Genomic DNA, 22,381 nt, shown 5'->3' with positions numbered 1-22,381 from the left:
GAGAGTGTTGCTGGAAAGAATGATGACAGGGAAAACCGGAGTACCCGGAGAAAAACCTGTCCCGCCTCCGCTTTGTCCAGCACAAATCTCACATGGAGTTACCGGGATCTGAACAACGGAACCCAGCGGTGAAAGATCGGCGCGCTGCCGCCTGAGCCATGAAGGCTCATACGATTGAAGATTGATATGAAGAACAATGTATGAATTTACACCAAAAAAAAAACTCAATGGCTGATGATGGCATAGTGGATTGCCGAAACCGGTTCCAAAGATGTATTTTATGATAAGTTAAATAAATATGTGATGTTCTAAATAGACCATTACGATAACGTATTGAATAGGTGGAACCTTTAGCTTTACTAAGCATTGTAAAATCTTGAGTCAATACGGACAAAAAATGAAGTTTTTAATACTAAATAAGTCTGCCTACTAAGCAAAACGAAAAGCCTATCTTTATAAGAGCTTACATATTAAAATAGGGAAATTGAGCAAGGATATTAACTTTATTAAAAAGTGTATTGCAAATAAATTAACTCCAAAATTTCTAAAGAACAGGAAGTATGTTTCAACACATCAAAGAAAGGTACAGGAAAATACCAACAAACTTTGGCTTCAAAATGAATTGAAATTTCTACACAAGAAAAAATCCTTTTTAAATAACCGATTATATGAAACTCATCTCGAAGTAACTAAATTATTACCAGCTGCACAGTGGAATATTTTCCAAAATACAGTACAAAATGCATTAAATAAAATACTTTCTCAAAAAGAAAACATGCTAGATAGAAAGTTCCAGACTCTTCTCAATGAAACCAACTTGAACAAAGCGCCATCTAGAAACACATCCTTATATAATATACAAACTCAAAGTCTACCTCAAAATCTAGCCCAATTTCATCAGCCATTTGTGAACCTATCAAAAGTTAACTTCGAACAAGAAGAAATAATAATGCTCTCCAAAGGACCTAAACATAATTGGCCTAATTACAACATCGCCAATAAGGCTAAACAACTAATTATCGAAACAGAAGCAGCCATCGGTAAAATGCCTACAGACATTCAAAAACGAAGTTAGGTATGAAGCTAAAAAACAAATTAAAAACATCTTTAGCACACCAGCTATAGATTTTAACACAACACAGCTTGAAAATAGAAAAAAAGATCTGTCAACTTAAAAACAAAATAAAAAATTCAAATGTTGTCATCACAAAAGCAGATAAAGGTAACGCCACTGTTGTTTTAGACCAAACAGATTACATTACAAAAACACAGAATTTCTTTACACACAAAACCTTCACAATCATAGATAAAGATCCAACGCAAGCTATTCAAAGACAACTTAAACAAATTCTTAAAAATACAACATGCCTCTTTACTGACAGCGAAAAGAACAAATTAATTAATATGAACCCAAGTCTACCAACAGTAAAAGCACAACCTAAAATACACAAAAATGGTGTTCCTATACGCCCCATAATAAACTTCAGACCTAGCCCTCTGTACAAAACAGCGCAGTTTATACAACAATTTTTAAGCAAGCATTATACATTTCAAGCTAAGAAATCAATAAGAAATACTTCACAAGTAATTAAGCAACTAGAAAATTTCAAATTACAGGCACATCATACCATGCACTCATTCGATATCACCAATATGTACGCCAACATCAAACCTGAAAAAGTTATACCAATCGTTCTAAAAAATTTGCGCACTCACAGCAAACTTAGTCAACTTGAAATAGACGATTTCATACTAATCTTGAAGTTCCTAACTAACAATAATTATTTCATTTTCAACAAAGTAATTTATAAACAGGACGGACTAGCAATGGGTTCGCCGGCATCAGGTATCTTAGCTAACATTTATATAGATTTTCTGGAACACACTAAAATCATAAATAATAAGACATTCAATAATATAGACTTCTGGGCCAGATTTATAGATGATACATTTATAATAATGGATCAACGCACTACCGACGCCCCTTCCACCTTAATACATCTCAACAACATCGATAATGATATAAAATTCACAATAGAATCTGAAAGCAATAAAACCCTAAATTTTTTAGATCTAACCATTACCAGGCGCCCATCCTCTTTTGAATACAAAATCTACAGAAAACCGACACATACAGCCACGACCATCAAACATGATTCTGAACATCCTCCTAGCCATAAAAGAGCTACATACAGTAATTTAATACAGAGAGCATTTAATGTACTCATGTCCAATATAGAACGTAAAAAGGAACTCAACACTATACGCAAAATCGCATCTTATAATGGCTACAACAAATGCTTTATAGAAAGCATAATAAATAAATTTAAACATCAACCCAATACTAAATTACAAAAAGAAACACCCAAAACAAAAACATATGCTACTTTTACTTTTAACTCTGACATTTTCTGTTTAACCAATATTTTTAAAAGAAGAAATGTCAATATTGCCTTCAAAACCCATAATAATAGAAATTTAGATATTTTTTACAATTCCAAATCGGTTAATATACAAAACCCATTCGATAGATCAGGTGTATATAGGTTTCATTGCAACGACTGTACCAGTGTTTACCTTGGACAGACCGGTAGATCATTTAATATCAGATACAATGAACATGTCAATGCCATAAAATATAGAAAATTTTCGGCAATAGGTCAGCACATACAGGAATACAAACACAATTTTTAAGGTATCAACAAGGACTTGGATATCATCGAAACAATAAATAAAGGCCCACTCCTAGCCCTAACAGAGCAATGTTACATTACTTTAGATCAATATTATAATCCCAACTACAATCTAAATGATATTTCGGAAAAACCTACAATTTTATTTGACATGCTTATTTCATTGATTAACAGTTTAAAAATTCCTAAACATCAATCAGTACATAAAATATTACGTAGCGCGCTAGCCTACTATCCCAGGCAAAGCCCACGCCCCCCTGACACACAGGCACACGCGAACGCAACCTCTCCTGCGTCCCCTTCCCCTACATAATACGCCCCGCCTTACAGCTGAGCCGGCTGGTTGGCGTTTGACATTCAACAGTTGTTCCTCACTCTCTCTGCACGCTGTTACATTCAACCTGAGGTCCGTACTGGTTCGAGATTAACACTATTTACGGCCCATTTCCATCTGGCACATAAAATAATATTCAAGATCTTAACCATATTTTCGGCCTCAGCCACTCAGTTATTTACATTGGAAAATACTAGAAGCATGGTTCAAATACTCAAACAAGAAAAAACACATCAGAATCTGCTACTCCTTACATAGTCAAACAGACTGTTATGTCAATAAGTTTTAAGGAAGAAGAACCTGTATTTGTTATCTAAAACAGTACAAGTCGCATATTATGAGGAACTAAAAAACTGTGTTTAAAAAATGACAGAGGTTTTTATAGAATCATTCATCAATTTTATAGAAAATTTCCTGTGTATCAACTATGTCAAACCATAGTCTTTTTAAGCACCTAAAAACAATTCTAGACGCACCAAATAATACTATATTTTTTAAAAAAGACATGTTACTTGTATAACATAAAAAAAGGTTAATACTAACTAGCCAATTTTAATATTTTCCATGTAAAATGGGACTTGTTTTTTTTTTACTGTGGTTTAAATGGCAAAGATAGATTCTTTTATCAATTTTACATGATTCTATTGTACATAAGCTACACCAAATCATAGACTTTACCAATTATATATAAAAAATAAATTTAGATGCACTAAACAATATTGTATTTTTCAAAAAAGACATGTTATGTGTATAGTACCAATGGGCCTATGCTATTTAGCTATATTTTTAATGTTTTTCATGTAAGAATAGGACTTGCTATTGCATATTTTTAAATTTTTGAATGTTCCTTGCTATAAAAAAAAAAAAAAAACCTCAATGGCTGATGATGGCATAGTGGATTGCCGAAACCGGTCCCAAAGATGTATTTTATGATAAGTTAAATAAATATGTGATGTTCCAAGTAGACCATTACGATAACATATTGAATAGGTGGAACCTTTAGCTTTACTAAGCATTGTAAAAACAATGTTTTCTTGAAACCTTGACTGCTGGTATAGGTTGGTCTACCGAAAGATGTTGTCTGGTATTAATATTCATGGTATTTCCTAGTGTTACATTTGACTCATGAGTTGAGACCTTCCCTGGAACACAGATCCTTGTACACAGCTCTTGATTTACGGATCTGGGTTTCCTGGCCGGTTTTCCTATATATGCCAGTTTACTGGTACAGGTTTTCTTAAGTGCAAATAAGTTTGTAAATCTCTGTTGATAAATGTAGCAATTTGTCTACAGAGAGTTGCTTTTCCATTACCATTCGGATGTAACCCATGCCTAGTGAACATTTGCCAGCCAAGACCTAAAGTATCTACTACATAGACATTTCTAAAACTTTTACATAATCTCCTGATTTTTATATTTACATCATGTACAGCTTTGTCACAGACGAGTCCTCTAACACATCATACCTGAGTGGAACATTAATTACAATTACTTTTGAGTCAGATAGTTTGGAAATCTTACCTCTGAGGGTCCTAATTAATTCCTCGCCTTCATTTGCAGCAATGTCATTTGTACCACTCACAATCACCATATAACTGTCCTTCTCTAACACTGGATCACAACTTGAAAGGACATCTCCTGTTTTGGCACCTGGATTTACTAGTCCTAAAACCTCAGTTTCTGAATTCTGCAGCTCATCCTTGATGCCTTCTGCCATACCCCACCCTTGACTGTCTGTGTAGAGATGAATTTTTGGCAATCTTGACTTTCCATTGGTTTTCTTCTTCTGTGGGTTACCTCCACTGGATTTAAGATTATTTGGAAAACTTGATGTGTCTTCTTCTGGGACTTCTTTCAATGCCTGAAATATATTTTGGCACTGCAAAGAGATTTTTCCCGGTTTTAAGTGGTCCGTAGTTTCTTCCATATGTTTAACATTAGGCCTAAAATGGCTACGTGTCACTTCTGTCCATGGCAATCTTTCTTCTCCAATTCCTTCTTCATCTTCCAGTTTCTTTATTCTGTCCTTTAAACTTTCATTTTCAAATTTCAGAGCACTTAAGTCTTCTTGTAGCAAGCCTAAAATCTTAAGTATAGTTTCGTAAGTCTCTCTTTCTTGTTGCTCTGCCTCACTATCAGTTTGTTTACACTCTGGACACAGCCACACACATTCTTTATATCAATCCTATTTACAATATTTGCACAACAAAAATGGTATCATTCAGTACACTTTTGACACAGAATCCCATTTTTTACTACTCTTCTGCATTTGCCACATTTTTCATTTCATCTTACACTGTTATCCACTACGGATAATACAGACTCACACACAGTAGCCGCCATCTTGACGACAGAATGGTATGAGCTGTTTTATACAAGGGGCTTAGTCTAAAATTTACAATAGGTCATATAAGAACTCCAGCTTTGTGAATTTTGGGTTGTGCTTTGATGGTGGGTAGTCGTGGGTTCATGTTAATGAGTTTGTTTTCTTCACTGTGAGTTAGCTAAAAGGATGTATTTTTAAGTGTCTGTTTAAGCTGTCTTAGAATGGATTGTGTAGGATCTTTTTCGATTACTGTAAAGGTACTATTTGCGAACAAGTTTTTTGTTTTGTGGTGTAATCTATTTGGTTCATTATAACAGTAGTGTTGCTTTTATCTGCCTTGGCAACAGTCCTTTTTGTGTTTTTAATTTTATTTCTAAGCTGAAGAATCTTTTTTCTATCTGCGAGTCGTGATGTGGTTATGGTATGAACAGGTGAACTGAAAATGTTATTTAGTTGTTTTTTAGTTTCATGTCTGAGCTCATCTTGGGTATCATGGGGCATTTTATTGATAGCTGCTTTTGTTTCTATTACTAGCTTTTTAACAACGTTCGATGTAATATAACTGGGCCAATTATGCTTAGGGGCTTTAGACAGAATTGCAATTTCCTCATCATTGAAGTTAGTGTTGGAAAGATTAATGAATTAATGAATACGCAAATGTTTCAGTTCGTAAACGAATATTTTAATATTATTTGTATATATTATTTTTAAGAACCTATGTTAATGTAGCTTTCTTCAATTTCTTTGTTATATTTTGCTAGGCTGATGATGGCATACCTTATTGCCGAAACCGGTCCCACAAATGTGAACATATAAATATGTTATACTGAAATAAGTCAAGTCTTAAGAACTTGCCCACTGCTAAACCTGTTGAAGAATCTATGTTATTTCAACATGAATTTACACATAAAAAAACCTTAATAATGTATTTATTAAATGTGAGGAAAATTAGGATACATATATCTATACATGAAGTAATGATATAAAAGTACAGGTACTTGCAAGAAGTTTTCAGCACTCAAATTTTACCCTGTACTGGTACATTATGTCCTCGACTTTATTTTTTGAAAAAGTCCTTGATTTTCTTCTGAACAATCCCAAACACAAACAAATATTCAAGGAAGTCAGCAGCCACTGCACTTGTATTTCACAAAAATTCTGGCACATCACTTTATAACGGAAGGAAATCCTGAAGACTACATGCCATGTTTGTTGTCTGCACAAGAGTCAAACTCTGTTCAAAACTGTGAGGCACATCTTCTTCCTCCTAATCATCACACGGTGCCAGGACCGAGCGAAACATGTCCCTGTTAATGTAGTAATTTAGGAGAAAGAATTTCTAGCAAAAAACCAATTATGTATTGACTAGGTGGAAAACAAAAATAAAAATTGTATGCAATTTATGAGGGCATTTTACATTGTGTATCTGTGGGTAATGCTTCGCTTCTTTTGATCCGTATTGGCGAAAGAGTCAACTGGCACACTAATACAACACGTTACTTCACAAATGAAAGATATTTCCCATATCTAAAGATGAGAGGGAAGTGAAGATGTGAAAAACATGAGAGAACAAAGACGAAAACCTTTTCTGCTGGGGCTTATAAAATAACAAGTGCACTTAAAGTTGTGAAAAGCACCAAACAACAAAGAAGGAAACATATGCATGGGGGTCAATAGAAATATCGAAGTATTACTGCAGATCACACCCTTTCTAAAAACAAATGTTAGTAGAAGTCTCTTAGTTCGAAGTAGGGGGTTATTACACATTATTCTCACATTCTTTGACAATGAAATGGAGGTTAGACTAGACAATGTGAAACTGGCAGGATTGACTCTGGCTGCCATTTTCAATTGAACAAAACTTTAACCAAGACTGACTCGAAGTCGGTCTTGATTAATGTCTGAGGACTGGAGTCGTTCTTGCTCCAAACAATTTGAGTGATTGGGTTGAAACTCAAAGATGTGAGTTCAATATTCATGACCTCTGCATGCTTCAAGACATGGACGCCCAATCCACCATATGACACATTTCAATTTTGTCTTCATTAGTAACAAATTTCACGACTGTGAGGGGATAATGCCATACTTCTTCACCATTTCTCCTTTCTCCACCTCCTGAAGTATTTAACATTTTTCTTTTCAAGAAAACTGCTTTCGCTTCTTTTGAACCATATTGGCGAAAGAGTTAACTGGCACACTAATACACACATTGCTTCATGAATGAAAGATAAACAACGAACGCGTCATGAGACATGAATAAATGAAATGCAGTACTGAAGGTAAAGATGTGGTCGATTGTAAATATAGCGTTCCTTCCCAGCCAACAGCAATACTTCTTATGTAATGGTTACTTTGAAATCAATAAACTGCTCGGCCAATCACATACATGTATGAAAATGGCTATCTGAACTGTATCCTCTAAACGCGAATATTGTAATCCAATCTGCGCACTCCCATACTTGAAGATATTTTTATTAACAGAAAATTGGCTTTAATTTGCTTTGTATGTGTAAGAAATTAATCATGCATAATGACATTCAGTACCGGTACACCAAAACTGAATAAGTTTTCATGTGCTACTGGGTAGGTAACCTGCTCTTCAGAATTGTGATGTGTTTGTTTATCTTCCCCTGATTTGCAGTCTGGTAGTTTCACCTGTGTGTTGTATAGAATGTGCCGTCTGGTATTAGCTGCATGGAGACATGTTGTGCAAAATACCCAGTGAATAAAACAGGATGAATTACAAATATATTTTGAAGAAAAAGGATGTAAAATATAAGCAAAACAGATACATGTCAATTCATTATACTGGAAAGTATGAAATTCGTTACAATGAAATATTTTAACACATATTAAATAGGGAAAAGGGAAGGGGCCTGAAAATAATTTTGCTATTCGGAACATTTCATTAAACTGGTGTTTGTTACAATGGTATTTTACTGTATTGTGAAAGAGAGTTATTACAAAAATTTGTGCAGAAGAGCAAGTTCTCTTTGATGAACAAAGAAGAAAGTGGTGGAATTTTCCTTTTTATGACTGAACTTACCACTGTAATGTCATCTTCATTTCCCGGGTCCAATGCATCGTTCTCTACCTTTGGAATGATTGAAGTCTGAGGCTCAACCTTTACAGTAGGCCTACTGTCATTACCAGCAGTCTTATTAACAGATGGACCCTAGAAAGGAATGAAAAAAGTAATAAGGGATTTCAGCAAAATTACTACTGAAGCGTGAATCAAAACAAATCCATGGCTGTGATAATATGTGTGTTAACAGAAATTACAACAATGTATAAAATGAAGATTCACTAGACCTTGTTCTAAAACATGACATTTCTCCATTCAAAAACTGTTCCTACAAAAGAAGTGATCAAATGTTAGAAAGTATAGTCTGGTATTCATAAGAAAGAACGTAACAGATGTGTTGCAAGTTAATAAAGTAGTTGCTTGCTATGTTTCTAATGACTGTTGAGTGACAAAGTTGCTAGATGTGCTCTTAGTATTACGTGGTCACGCCACAGGTACAAAGTCATTATTAAGTAATTACTGCCTACGCAGATGGAAATTGTGTCAGTTTTTGTCAAAAAAGAATTATATTTTTGCTTAAGACAGATCATTTCATATATTTGTTAGTTGTGAATATCCATCGCATTGTGTAATGATGGCTGCTGTACACAGAGGGGTACAATTTGTCATCTGAATGTGAATGCGAGATATTCTTCATACCAGTGTCTGCAAGAAACACGGTTATTGAAAATAATGGTTTAGATATATTGTGCAGAAGGATTTGAACTGTTATTGTTCCTTGGTATGGTGATTAAAAATTTCTCCATCGGAGGTATAGAAACTACACTCGTTATCATAAAAACCAGAACACCTTGAAATGAAATAGCGTATGGCTGTTAGTGCCGGGAGTGTCTGAGGACATGTTCGCCTCGCCAGGTGCAGGTCTTTTGATTTGACACCCATAGGCGACCTGTGCATTGTGATGAGGATGAAATGATTGATATCTCTGCGCATAACAACCAACTGGTAAAATGTGCCTGCTGTTCTCGTTATCACTATAAACCAAAGGTAATGAATCAATGTTTTTTTTTTTTTTTTGCTAGTTGCCTTATGTCGCACCGACACAGATAGGTCTTATGGCGATGAATGGATCAGTGTGACCTGAGAAGATGTGCAGGATGCCTCGCAAATGTATGCCAGAACCGTACCATCAAATGAGTGTGTTTGAAAGAGGGCATATTATTGGCATGAGAGAGGGTGATGTACCCATCCACAAAATTGCTGTTCGTGAGAGATGAATTTTAATACCAATATAAATGGTCCGTTATTGGACATTATAAATTTTCCAGTTAACTCATTCTTGTTGCCAGCGTTTCGCCCCCATGTGCTAGGCTGGGCTCATCAGTTGGTACCTAGCACACCTACCAAGACGCTGGATAGTGCATACCATGGAGGCCACTGCATAGGCTAATTGTAGCTACCGGCAGTGCCAATGCACTATGAGAGACATTGTCTCATTATCAAAAATTGATGCCTGCTTGGCCATCAGATGATATAGATGTTGATTCCCATAGGGAATCTGAAATATTTGTTCCGAATGAGTAAATTTATAATACCAATATAAATAGTCCGTTATTGGACATTATAAATTTTCCAGCTAACTCATTCTTGTTGCCAGCGTTTCGCCCCCATGTGCTAGGCTGGGCTCATCAGTTGGTACCTACCAAGACGCTGGATAGTGCATACCATGGAGGCCACTGTGTAGGCTAATTGTAGCTACCGACAGTGCCAATGCACTATGAGAGACTTTGTAAATGTAATGTGTCGTTTGTCACAGTCAGCAGATTTGTATTAAAATCTCCCAGTATAATTATATTTTTGTACAGTGGAATTAGCTAAGTAAAGTTCAAGGTCTGATATATGTCTTACGTCTGGGGGTTTATAAACTACTCCGATCAGTACTTCTTGATTGTTAGCCGAAACTTCTACAAACATAAACTCTGGTCGATTGGGAATTGTCTGGTCTGAAGTAGCCACTATTTTACTTTTGAGATCATAATGACGGTAAATAGCACACCCTCCCCCTATACATTTTCTTCAGTCTAGACGGTGTAAAGCCATATAATTTAATTCAACAAGGCCTGAATTTAGTGAAGGTTGCAACCAAGTCTCAGTTACACATATGCAGTGCAAGGTATTACTATCATCAATGAGGAATTGTATTTCGTCAATGTGAGCCATCAACGATTGCGCATTAATATGACAACACTGTAGGGCTCGCTGTTAGCTTGCAGACTTTCTCTGAGAATGTTTCCCACTGGCGCTGTTGAAGGGTAGGGTGAGAGGGGCGACTAGGGAGGGGGCGGGAGTGGGTCACTGACATCAAGGGCACTATAATTGGTAGAAATAACACTTGTATTGTGACTAGCCATTGTCTAGAAAATACTTCTGCTTACTCACCTTGTTTTCTCCACAAGTACTTGCAGGGGTAAAATCACATTCACTCACACACATACACGCACATTTAATTAAAACTATAACATTACGCATTAATGGCATCTCATAAATGAGCCCGTATCAATGCTCACTCGTGTTTTATATTAAACTAACAAGTTGTACCATAGTAGTAACAAACACTCGTGTTTTACATATAACTAATAAGTTGTACCATTGTAGTAACAAACACTTTTCGTCCATTGTCACATAGCACAACGATGCAACCGTCCTGGCTCCAGACACGATTTAACCCAAAGTGATCACGTGCACAATTTGGTGATCTAAATAAATATCTCTTATATTCCTACAAGTGGTGAACTTAGGTTTGTATTTGGGTATGCGAAGAGAATGGGATAAATAAACTAGGTCATATGTTGAGATCGATAGAACAGGAATTCGACCATGATTTAAGACTTTCTGAGGATGGTCAGTTATGATTAGATCGATTAGTGAGTGTGAAGTGTGATTATTGCTATATATATGGTTGGTAGGATTAAATGGGAGAATCGCAAGGTTACAGGAAAATAGTATATCAAGTAGTTTGTCCTTCTGAGCTGATTCCTTCAGTAAGTTTATACTTACGTCTCCTAATAGTACAATATGTAAGTTGGTACTAGGCTGAATAAACAACCTTCCAACTCCATCATGTTCACTATATCTGGAGGATTATAAACTACAGCGAAGAGGACTTTCGTCCCTTTAACAGTGATTCATATCCAGTACCTGTATCCAAATTATTTGTAATAATTTGTGATTCCCTTAGTATACGCAATGATATGGGCGACCACATTGAGAAGAGCGCTACTGTAGTGTTGCCATTACATAAAACAATGCATCGCAGTTACGATGCAGCCTTGAAATTTTAAGTGGTGAGATTTGCAGAAACAAACAACAGCTTTGCAGTGTAATCATACTGTTTACAGAAACGAATGTTCGACGTCGGAAAAGAAATATAAAGATTCAACCTAACAGCATAGTTGACGAAGAATACGGTTCTCAAAGACTTGAAAGACTCACTATCAACAATGAGGCATCGTCCATACAGTCATTAATGTAATCGGTGTACTTTGGGGAAGTGTTTACATATATATACAGTATAATCCCAATTTTGCGTGACAGATTTAGTGTAAGCCTACATTTAATGGAAGAAGTTTCAAGCCTCGAAAATTATTCCGTAAGAGCAATGCAATTTTAGATTCGATTTAACATAATTTACATTAGGGCAGAACCTGCATTTATCGTTAGGGAATGTTAAAATTCCGAAGTGTTTATTCCTATTCGTGATGGTTATGGCACATTAAGACATAGGAAAAGATATCATAATCTTGCTAAGGATTATTGAAGGCAGAAGATCAATTTAAATGTGCTGGCAATGAACGCTAAAGTGAGATGTCAGGCTCATATACACACCTGACCGCAGATGCTGTAATACAACACAAGAGAACCCCTTTGTAATGACAATATTGTTATGCCCTTGGGAAATTCCTATATGGTACTCTGTGCAATATTCCTCAGTTACAATGAGAACCCTTTTGCCGATTCATCCATTATTATGAGCAAACGTGCGCTCATTAGTTTTACCGCCATCAGTATTCATACATCCACCTTCAGCATTTACATAGAATGCATACTTACCAACTTTTAGAAACCAAAAATAGGAAGGTCTTTTTAATTCTTGGATTACATTACGTATATTGCGCCACGGTCTCAGTGAAAAGTGGTGAGATAAAAGGCATACACATCTAGAGCTACAATGCGAATTGCCCATTAAACTTAAAATCTTAATCTTAGAAAACAAAAAAATGGTTACAAGAAAATGTAACAAACACAGAACAAAATACATTATAGTTTCCGTTACTAGACTGTAAAATGAATGGTAATTCAATTTTATAGCTATCTCTGAACACTTGGAGATAACATTTATTATGTTTTGTAGCCATAATGCAAAGAGAAAATACCAGAAACTGTCACCGACACAACTCTCTGAAATACAATCACTGCAATAAAATTATTAAGTAAGAATGAACAAAAATGCACTGAAATACGTGAAACTACCACATACAAAACACATGAAAACATCTCATACGACTTAGACAGGGGAAAGGCATACAACCAGAGGAAAAGACACATGGCCTACAACTCCAAAGAAACTAAGCACAGAAACAATTTTAACAGCGTGCGAGCCACACAATAACAAACTCATTCTTTTGTCCCGATTAATAAAGTCGCCAGCGCGAGCTAAACTCTCTCGCTTGTAGGATGATTGCTGTCCTGAATTCCCAGCTGTAAAGCACACAAGCTGCTGCAGTGAGCGGGAAACATGATACACTCACCAAATAAATACGCTTGAAAATGAGGTTGTACAAATTACACAAGTACAAAGAATTCATCCTAGGGGTAGAGTACTAACTGTACTGGAAGTTATATTGGTTAAAAATTGGAAGAAATAAAAACAAATTGGAAAATTAGAAGAAATTTAAAAAAAAAAAAAAGGGAAGTTTCTTGGTAAACTGGAAGGGTTGACAGGTATGTGAATGCGATCAATAATCCTCAATATTGATTACTCGCTTCATTAAATTTTTCTGGCAAATATCAAGAGATAAATTAGGCTTAAGGAAAAAACCTGAAATGCTGCCAATAAGACAAGATTTATTAATTTTAGTGTCACAAGAAACGTACTAAATAATTAACTGTAATAATAAAATAAGACATTATAGTTACAGATGGTGGTGTGGGCAAAATGGGGGGAAGGATTACCAGATTTAAACATCCATCTTGAATTTCTGAACAACACATTGAAAATAATTTTAATAATATGAATACGCATACTTAGATTTGAACATTACTTGTATACTTCACATTTCTCTCCGTTTGTAATTTCCACCATCAGAGTAACATTCTCTATGACAAAAAAAAAAAAAAAAAATGATCCCAACCTGTTAAGCCGAGAGCATAATAGCACTAGTTGTGACTGTTCGGATTTGGGAAACAAGTAAGTTTGATTCCTGTTCAGTTGTTCCATGTTTTCTCCCCCCACACTCCCTCCAGACAAATGTGGGGATATTGTCGCCATAAGACCTATCTGTGTCGGTGCGACGTAAAACCACTAGCAAAACAAAAAAACGAAAATTGCTGGGATAGTGCCTTATTCAAGTCATGGGGAACTTCCCTAAATCCCTATCCCCAAAAATACAACAACATGCACTTCTACAGCCCACACACTAACATCATTTAGCAGATAGCTTTCAACATGCACCTATACAGCAGGCTGATGACCTATGATGTCCAAAGCCCTTCAATCAAGCAAAAAAAAATAAAAAAATTCAAGGATAATATCTGAATTATTCCTGCAATACAAGAAAATAAGCAAAGGATTTCTATCATTATATGCATACTGCAGTATTCTAAATACAGATTAAAAGAGTTAATAAAAATGGCTGGCCCGAAAGGAATTTTATTTTGAAGGCAATTTATGTAAATGTTCTAATAATAATAGTGTGACAATAAACTTAACATTAATAATAACAATTTGAAATACCAATAATGTAAACAATTTTTCAAACTATCCCCCATGCTCTTGACAAAACTTCTGGCTTTACCACTGTCTACAGGCACCTAAATTAATTGAGTTGAGAAATTTCAGTGTTGATGAAAAATAGTCGGCTTTCTTGTCAATTGAGTCTTTGGGAAAGCACTTTTTCTCTTACAACAATTGTTCTTGCACACGCATTGTGGGGTATGTGCATTTCTGCAAGATTCTGTCTACCACAATTGACAATTTTCATGATGATGTTACACATAGCCCCCTATGATTGTCCACTATGAGAAACTCTGCTTTGCAGTTGCTACATAATTTTGTTACTATTAACTAAATACGCACAATGATATTGACAACAAATATTCTTGATACAGTAGCCTACCTCTGCTTTTATCTCTTATGAGATTATATGACTCATTGTCAGCATCAATAAATTCACCTGGTACAAGAATCTCTTTCCACTGATCACACGTCGTATGCTTTGAAACACTATAAAAGTAATATCCTGCTAGGTACACTAAAATTGTTTAAGTCATTATTACAGCTCTCAACATCTTTGTCATCTACATATAAAGAATCAGCAAACCTATATTTATTGCTAGTTGTTTCTGAAGGTTCTGAAGGAGGGTCACACTATTCACTTATTTCAATTTGACTAAATAGATCTGATTTTATCTTTAGTGACACTGATGACTGTTACCTGAGCTTTTTCTCAAATTCTAACACCTGTCTGATTGAAATATTGTACTGATCTCCAGTCAACTGTCTATATCTTCCAAACCTGTCATCTAATAGGTCTGTTTGGAATTACCCTAGCAGGACATATGACAATTTAAGTTCTGACATGCATTACTCCAGTAATATTAAAAACCCTTTGACTGTCAGTACCAAAGCAGTCAATGTTTCAGAAGACTATGATCCCATACGATGAAGATCTCTCCACTTTTCTAACCAGTGTTTTTTGCTAGTGGCTTTACTTCGCACCGACACAGATAGGTCTTATGGCAATGATGGGATAGGAAAGGCCTAGGAATTGGAAGGAAGCGGCCGTGGCCTTATTTAAGGTACAGCCCCAGCATTTGCTTGGTCTGAAAATGGGAAACCACGGAAAACCATCTTCAGGGCTGCCAACAGTAGGATTCGAATCCACTATCTCCCGGATGCAAGCTCACAGCTGCGCATCCCTAACCACACGGCCAACTCGTCCGGTTTAACCAGTGTAAGAATTTCTTTCACACATTCATCTGAAACTGATGATATATGAAACATTAATGAGTTGTTCAGTCTTGATCCTTTACCTGGTGTTTTAACATTAACAACAACCCAATAACTTAACATTAATGGAATATACACGGCAGTTTCTCTACAGTGCACTAAATTATGTTTCCCTCCTAGAACTATCAAACCTTCAACAATATCCTCATTAAAAATGTGTAAAGCTAAGCTTACATTCTGTCTTTCAAGATAAAAAGGAATTAGAGCTTTCAGACACAAACCATAACCATATTTTATGAGCTTACCATACTCCAGATCATACAATATTCTAATGGTTCACTGTTATCAGCCGAGTCTAAATCTGGGAAATTCATATCCATGTTCTCATCATTATTGATCGAATTATTATGTATATTCTTAAGTAAGTGAATGCTATCGAAGATTAAGAAGAGTGGTCTGGTTTGATTAGGAGGATGTGAATAAACACATTTCAGTTCTCTGTCTGGTGGAAAGAATTGCATTATTTCCTATTAACAGTACTGTTCTCACTCACAACACACACAACCTGAAATCCAGCATCCTCTAAACTTACAATTACTTTCCTCAACACACAGTACAACTGCTCCCCTGATACTGCTTTAACAAGTAATACTCGTGCAACACCCTTAAAATGTGACAACAGGCTAGCAACCATAAAGCAATAAGCACTTGTTGCCAGCTGTTCATTATGAAATGCTTTGCCAACAACATTACCTTCCTCGTAATCCAGTATTGGTTTCACATAAATATTATCCATCATGGCGACTATGTACTTATCTTTGCCTGCAAATTGATCCCTTATACGCTTCAAAAAATTATCACCATGCTGCTCTATTCTTAAGTCTAACTGAAATGAGGAACACAGTCTGCAAAATGTGCATGACTTAGATGTGGACATCTGTGAGCTGATATGTCATGCAACATAGAAGAAAACAGAAGGAAGGGCTGCAAGTTCTGCTCGGGTGTGACCGAAGTTGCTGGTGTTGGTTATACACTGACTGACAGAGCAAATGCAACACCAAGAAGGAGTAGTCAGAACTTTATGCCAATTGCAGGGTAGACTGACGTCACTGAGGTATGCTCATGATGTGAAATGCGCCGCTGTGCTGCGCACGTAGCGAACGATAAATGGGACACGGCGTTGGCGAATGGCCCACTTCGTACCGTGATTTCTCAGCCGACAGTCATTGTAGAACGTGTTGTCGTGTGCCACAGGACACGTGTATAGCTAAGAATGCCAGGCCGCCGTCAACGGAGGCATTTCCAGCAGACAGACGACTTTACGAGGGGTATGGTGATCGGGCTGAGAAGGGCAGGTTGGTCACTTCGTCAAATCGCAGCCGATACCCATAGGGATGTGTCCACGGTGCAGCGCCTGTGGCGAAGATGGTTGGCGCAGGGACATGTGGCACGTGCGAGGGGTCCAGGCGCAGCCCGAGTGACGTCAGCACGCGAGGATCGGCGCATCCGCCGCCAAGCGGTGGCAGCCCCGCACGCCACGTCAACCGCCATTCTTCAGCATGTGCAAGACACCCTGGCTGTTCCAATATCGACCAGAACAATTTCCCGTCGATTGGTTGAAGGAGGCCTGCACTCCCGGCGTCTGCTCAGAAGACTACCATTGACTCCACAGCATAGACGTGCACGCCTGGCATGGTGCCGGGCTAGAGCAACTTGGATGAGGGAATGGCGGAACGTCGTGTTCTCCGATGAGTCACGCTTCTGTTCTGTCAGTGATAGTCACCGCAGACGAGTGTGGCGTCGGCGTGGAGAAAGGTCAAATCCGGCAGTAACTGTGGAGCGCCCTACCGCTAGACAACGCGGCATCATGGTTTGGGGCGCTATTGCGTATGATTCCACGTCACCTCTAGTGCGTATTCAAGGCACGTTAAATGCCTACCGCTACGTGCAGCTACGTGCAGCTACGTGCAGCATGTGCTGCGGCCGGTGGCACTCCCGTACCTTCAGGGGCTGCCCAATGCTCTGTTTCAGCAGGATAATGCCCACCCACACACTGCTCGCATCTCCCAACAGGCTCTACGAGGTGTACAGATGCTTCCGTGGCCAGCGTACTCTCCGGATATCTCACCAATCGAACACGTGTGGGATCTCATTGGACGCCGTTTGCAAACTCTGCCCCAGCCTCGTACGGACGACCAACTGTGGCAAATGGTTGACAGAGAATGGAGAACCATCCCTCAGGACACCATCCGCACTCTCATTGACTCTGTACCTCGACGTGTTTCTGCGTGCATCGCCGCTCGCGGTGGTCCTACATCCTACTGAGTCGATGCCGTGCGCATTGTGTAACCTGCATATCGGTTTGAAATAAACATCAATTATTCGTCCGTGCCGTCTCTGTTTTTTCCCCAACTTTCATCCCTTTCGAACCACTCCTTCTTGGTGTTGCATTTGCTCTGTCAGTCAGTGTATACTCTCATGTGGTTATACTTCAGAAAGGGTAAATATGGTAGACTATGTAGTGAAAAGGTTATTAATACTCCACAGGAGGCTTGAAATATGTCTTCATAATAAATATAAACCTACGTTAGGTGACAATGTTTGAAATAAGAAAATTGAATTCAATTTACTACTTGCTTCATGTTGCACCGATACAGATAATTAATATGCTGATGCTAGGATAGGAAAGGGCCAAGAGTGCGAAGAAAGCAGCCATGACCTTGCCTGATGTGAAAATGAGAAACCCATCTTTGGGGTTGCTGACAATGGGGTTCAAACCCACAATCTCCGAAATGTAAGCTCATAGCTGCGCGCCCCTATCCACAGGGTCAACTTGAAAAAGGAAACATTTGCCACAATAGCCTTTGGAGAGATGCTATGATAATTCTTACGAATGGAACTAAACATGCCCGTTCACAGACTATCAGAATTAGAAAATAAGGTACTAATTAGTAAGCAGTTATATGGAAAACATCGGCAAAATGTTCTTAACAAACTGATAGCTGTTTCATACCAATTTACATATTTTTATGTGAATGAGGTATCTTATCACTTTTATGGAAAACGTACAACCTTAAACCAGAATAGTTCTGCATTCAATGACAAAATTTAATGTCAAATAGAAGGGTTAACCATGGCCTCACAATTATCAGTAATGATAGAGATGTAGAGGGAGACCAAGGCAATCAGTTTTAAGAGGTGCGGAACTAAAAGAGCTGGTTACAAAGCTCTTCGTTAATTCACAGAGGCTAAAAGGTATAACAGTGATCAATGAGATGATGATCCAACATCCAGGAACCAGAATTCCCTATGTATGTGATAAGGATTCAGCATTCAGTTGGGATTTGAAAATAGCATAGGTCTGTTAACCTGAAAACAGTGTTAAAGGAATAAATCTGTTCAGCTGTAACCCAGCTTTTTATTTATTTATTTAATTAATTAATTATTATGGTTCATGGTGTGGGTTACTGTAGTCATGTCCTAGTTCGTGAACCATGGGCAACGGCTGAGTGGCCTAGTAAGTGGTCCTGAGAGTCGGGATATCAGTTGTTATGGAATGGGAGTGGGCATCTGAGACATATTCTGAGTCATGGCCCTCCTTGTGCTCAGGCGGCTAGGACTATACAATCCACCGGTGGTCTACAACCCATTAGAGGAGAGATCCTCACTTGGACGATGTGCAAGTAGGGTAGCATCCTGCTTCATGAATTTAACGAGCTCAGAACATTTTAAGCAAGCCTCAGACCTATGGGTGTAACAGAGTCCCACTCGCATTTGACAGGCGAGGGACTCCTTGCAAACAACTTGGCGAAAGAAATGGAATTTGATGGGGAGCTATCAATACAAATGGGGTTTATGGAAGAAAGAAAGAAAGTAGAACTGACTGACTCAGCAAAGAGGTTGCATCTGGATGTACTAGGAGTAAGTGATATTTGGGTAAGGGGAGATAATGAGGAAGAGATAGGAGATTATAAAGTGTACTTGACGGGTGTTAGAAAGGGAAAGGCAGAGTCTTGGTAGGGGTGTTTATCAGGAATACCATTGCACGCAACATAGTTTCTGCTAGGCATGTAAATGAGCGAACGATGTGGGTAGATTTAGCAGTTGGAGGAATTAGGACGAGAATTGTCTCAGTGTATTCACCACGTGAGGGTGCAGATGAGGATGAATTTGACAAGTTTTATGAAGCATTGAGTGACCTCATGACCTCATGGTCAGGGTCAACAGCAAGGATAGAATAGTGCTAATGGGCGATTTCAATGCAAGAGCTAGAAATAGAACTGAAGGATATGAAAGGGTAACTGGTAGATGTGGGGAAGATATGGAAGCTAATGGGAATTGGAAGCGATTCATGGACTTCTGTGTTAGTATGGGTTTAGCAGTTACGATTACATTCCTCAAGCATAAGGCTATTCACTGCTACACATGGAAGGCTAGGAGTAAGAGATCCATAATAGACTAATCTTAACCGACTTCGAATTCAGGAAATCTGTTAGGAATATACGAGTTTTCCGGAGATTTTTCGATGATACAGACCACTATCTGATCTGTAGTGAACTAAGTATCTCTAGGCCTAGGGTAGAGAAAGTGAAATCTGTCTGCAAACGAATAAGGGTAGAAAATCTCAAGGACAAGGAAATTAGACAGAAGTACATGGATACGATCAGTGAGAAGTTTCGAACAGTGGACAGTAAGCAGGTTCAAGATATAGGAAGAGAATGGGTGGCACGCAGGGATGCCACAGTAGAAACAGCAAGGGAATGCCTAGGAACAACTGTGTGTAAACATGGGAAAAGACGAACATCTTGGTGGAATGATGAAGTAAGAGAAGCTTGTAAACGTAAAAAGAAGGCTTATCAGAAATGGCTCCAAACAAGGGCCAAGGCAGATGAACGAACCGGAGCGAAACAAATAGTTGTTGAATCCAAAAAGAAGTCGAGGGAAGATTTTGATAATTACCTTGAAAGGCTAGGTCAAGCAGCAGGGAAACCTTTCTGGATAGTAATAAAGAATGAACAGTATTTTGAGTAATTTAGGTAAACTCATAAAATATCTCAGGGAATCTCTGGAGAGGTGCAGGGAATATTTTGAACATCTTCTCAACGTAAAAGGAGATATTCCTGGTGGTGTTGCAAACAGCCAAGCTCATGGGGAGGAGGAAAATGCTGATGGTGAAATTACACTTGAGGAAGTGGAAAGGATGGTAAATAAACTCCATTGTCATAAGACAGCAGGAATAGTTGAAATTAGACCTGAGATGGTGAAGTATAGTGGGAAGGCAGGGATGAAATGGCTTCACAGAGTAGTAAGATTAGCATGGGGTGTTGGTAAGGTACCTTCAGATTGGACAAAAGCAGTAATTGCACCTATCTATAAGCAAGGGAACAGGAAGGATTGCAACAACTATCGAGGTATCTCATTGATTAGTACACCAGGCAAAGTTTCACTGGCATCTTGCAACGGAGGGTGCGATCAGTTGTTGAGAGGAAGTTGGATGAAAACCAGTGTGGTTTCAGACCACAGAAGGGCTGTCAGGATCCGATTTTCAGTATGCACCAGGTAACTGAAAAATGCTGAGGGGAATAGGCAGTTGTGTTTATGTTTCGTAGATCTAGAGAAAGCATATGACAGGGTACCAAGGGAAAAGGTGTTCGCCATGTTGGGGGACTAAGGAATTAAAGGTGGATTATTAAAATCAATCCAAGGCATTTATGTTGACAACTGGGCTTCGGTGAGAATTGATGCTAGAACGAGTTCTTGGTTCAGGGTGCTTTCAGGAGTTAGACAAGGCTGTAATATTTCACCCCTACTGTTTGTACTTTACATGGATCATCTGCTGAAAGGAATAAAATGGCAGGGAGGGATTCAGTTACGTGGAAATGTAGTACGCATTCTAGCCTATGCTGACGACTTGGTCTTAATGGGCATATTGTGATGAAAACCTGCAGTCTAATGTCTTGAAACTTGAAAATAGGTTCAATGAGTATGGTATGAAAATGAGCCTTTCGAAGACTAATCTGATGTCAGTAGGTAATAAATTCAACAGAATTAATGTCAGATTCATGATACAAAGCTAGAACAGGTCGATAATTTCAGGTACCTATTTAGGTTGTGTGTTCTCCCAGGATGGTAATATATTAGGTGAGATTGAATCAAGGTGTAGTAAAGCTAATGCAGTGAGCTTGCAGTTGCGATCAACAGGATTCTGTAAGAAGGAAGTCAGCTCCCAGACGAAACTATTTTTACATCAGTCTGTTTTCAGACCAACTTTGCTTTATGGAAGCGAAAGCTGGTTGGACTCAGGATTTCTTATTCATAACTTAGAAGTAACAGACATGAAAGTAGTGAGAATGATTGCTGGTACCAACAGGGGGGAACAATGGCAGGAGGATACTCAGAATAAGGACATAAAGGCTAATTTAGGAATGAATTAAATGGATGAAGCTGTACGCATAAACCGACTTTGGTGGTGGGGTCCTGTGAGGCAAATGGAGGAGGATAGGTTACCTAGGAGAATAATGGACTCTGTTGTGTAGGATAAGAGGAGTAGAGGGAGACCAAGAGAACGATGGTTAGACTCAGTTTCTAATGATTTAAAGATAAGAGGTATTGAACTAAATGAGGTCACAGCACTACTTACAAATAGAGGATTATGATGATGTTTAGTAAATTCACTGAGTCTTGCAGACTGAACGCTGACAGGCATACCAGTCTTTAATGATAATGTATGTATGTATGTAATTAATTTATTTATTTTCAAAGAATGATCTGAGCC

The 22,381-nt window shown here is 38.0% G+C and overlaps 1 protein-coding gene across 1 annotated transcript in view; it reads right to left on the bottom strand.

The window, feature by feature from the left end:
- LOC137498991 (uncharacterized) overlaps positions 1 to 22,381 on the bottom strand; it is a 155,349-nt gene that overhangs the window by 30,939 nt on the left and 102,029 nt on the right. Inside the window, exon 4 of the mRNA XM_068226975.1 lies at positions 8,400 to 8,528. Coding sequence (XP_068083076.1) covers positions 8,400 to 8,528 — 129 coding nt within the window. The remainder of the gene's footprint in view (positions 1 to 8,399; positions 8,529 to 22,381) is intronic.

Source organism: Anabrus simplex, chromosome 3 (assembly GCF_040414725.1).
Source record: "Anabrus simplex isolate iqAnaSimp1 chromosome 3, ASM4041472v1, whole genome shotgun sequence".
In the NCBI taxonomy this organism is placed as follows: Eukaryota; Metazoa; Arthropoda; class Insecta; order Orthoptera; family Tettigoniidae; genus Anabrus; species Anabrus simplex.
Note: the sequence above shows the minus strand (reverse complement) of the source record. Positions and strands in the feature narration are given on the sequence as shown.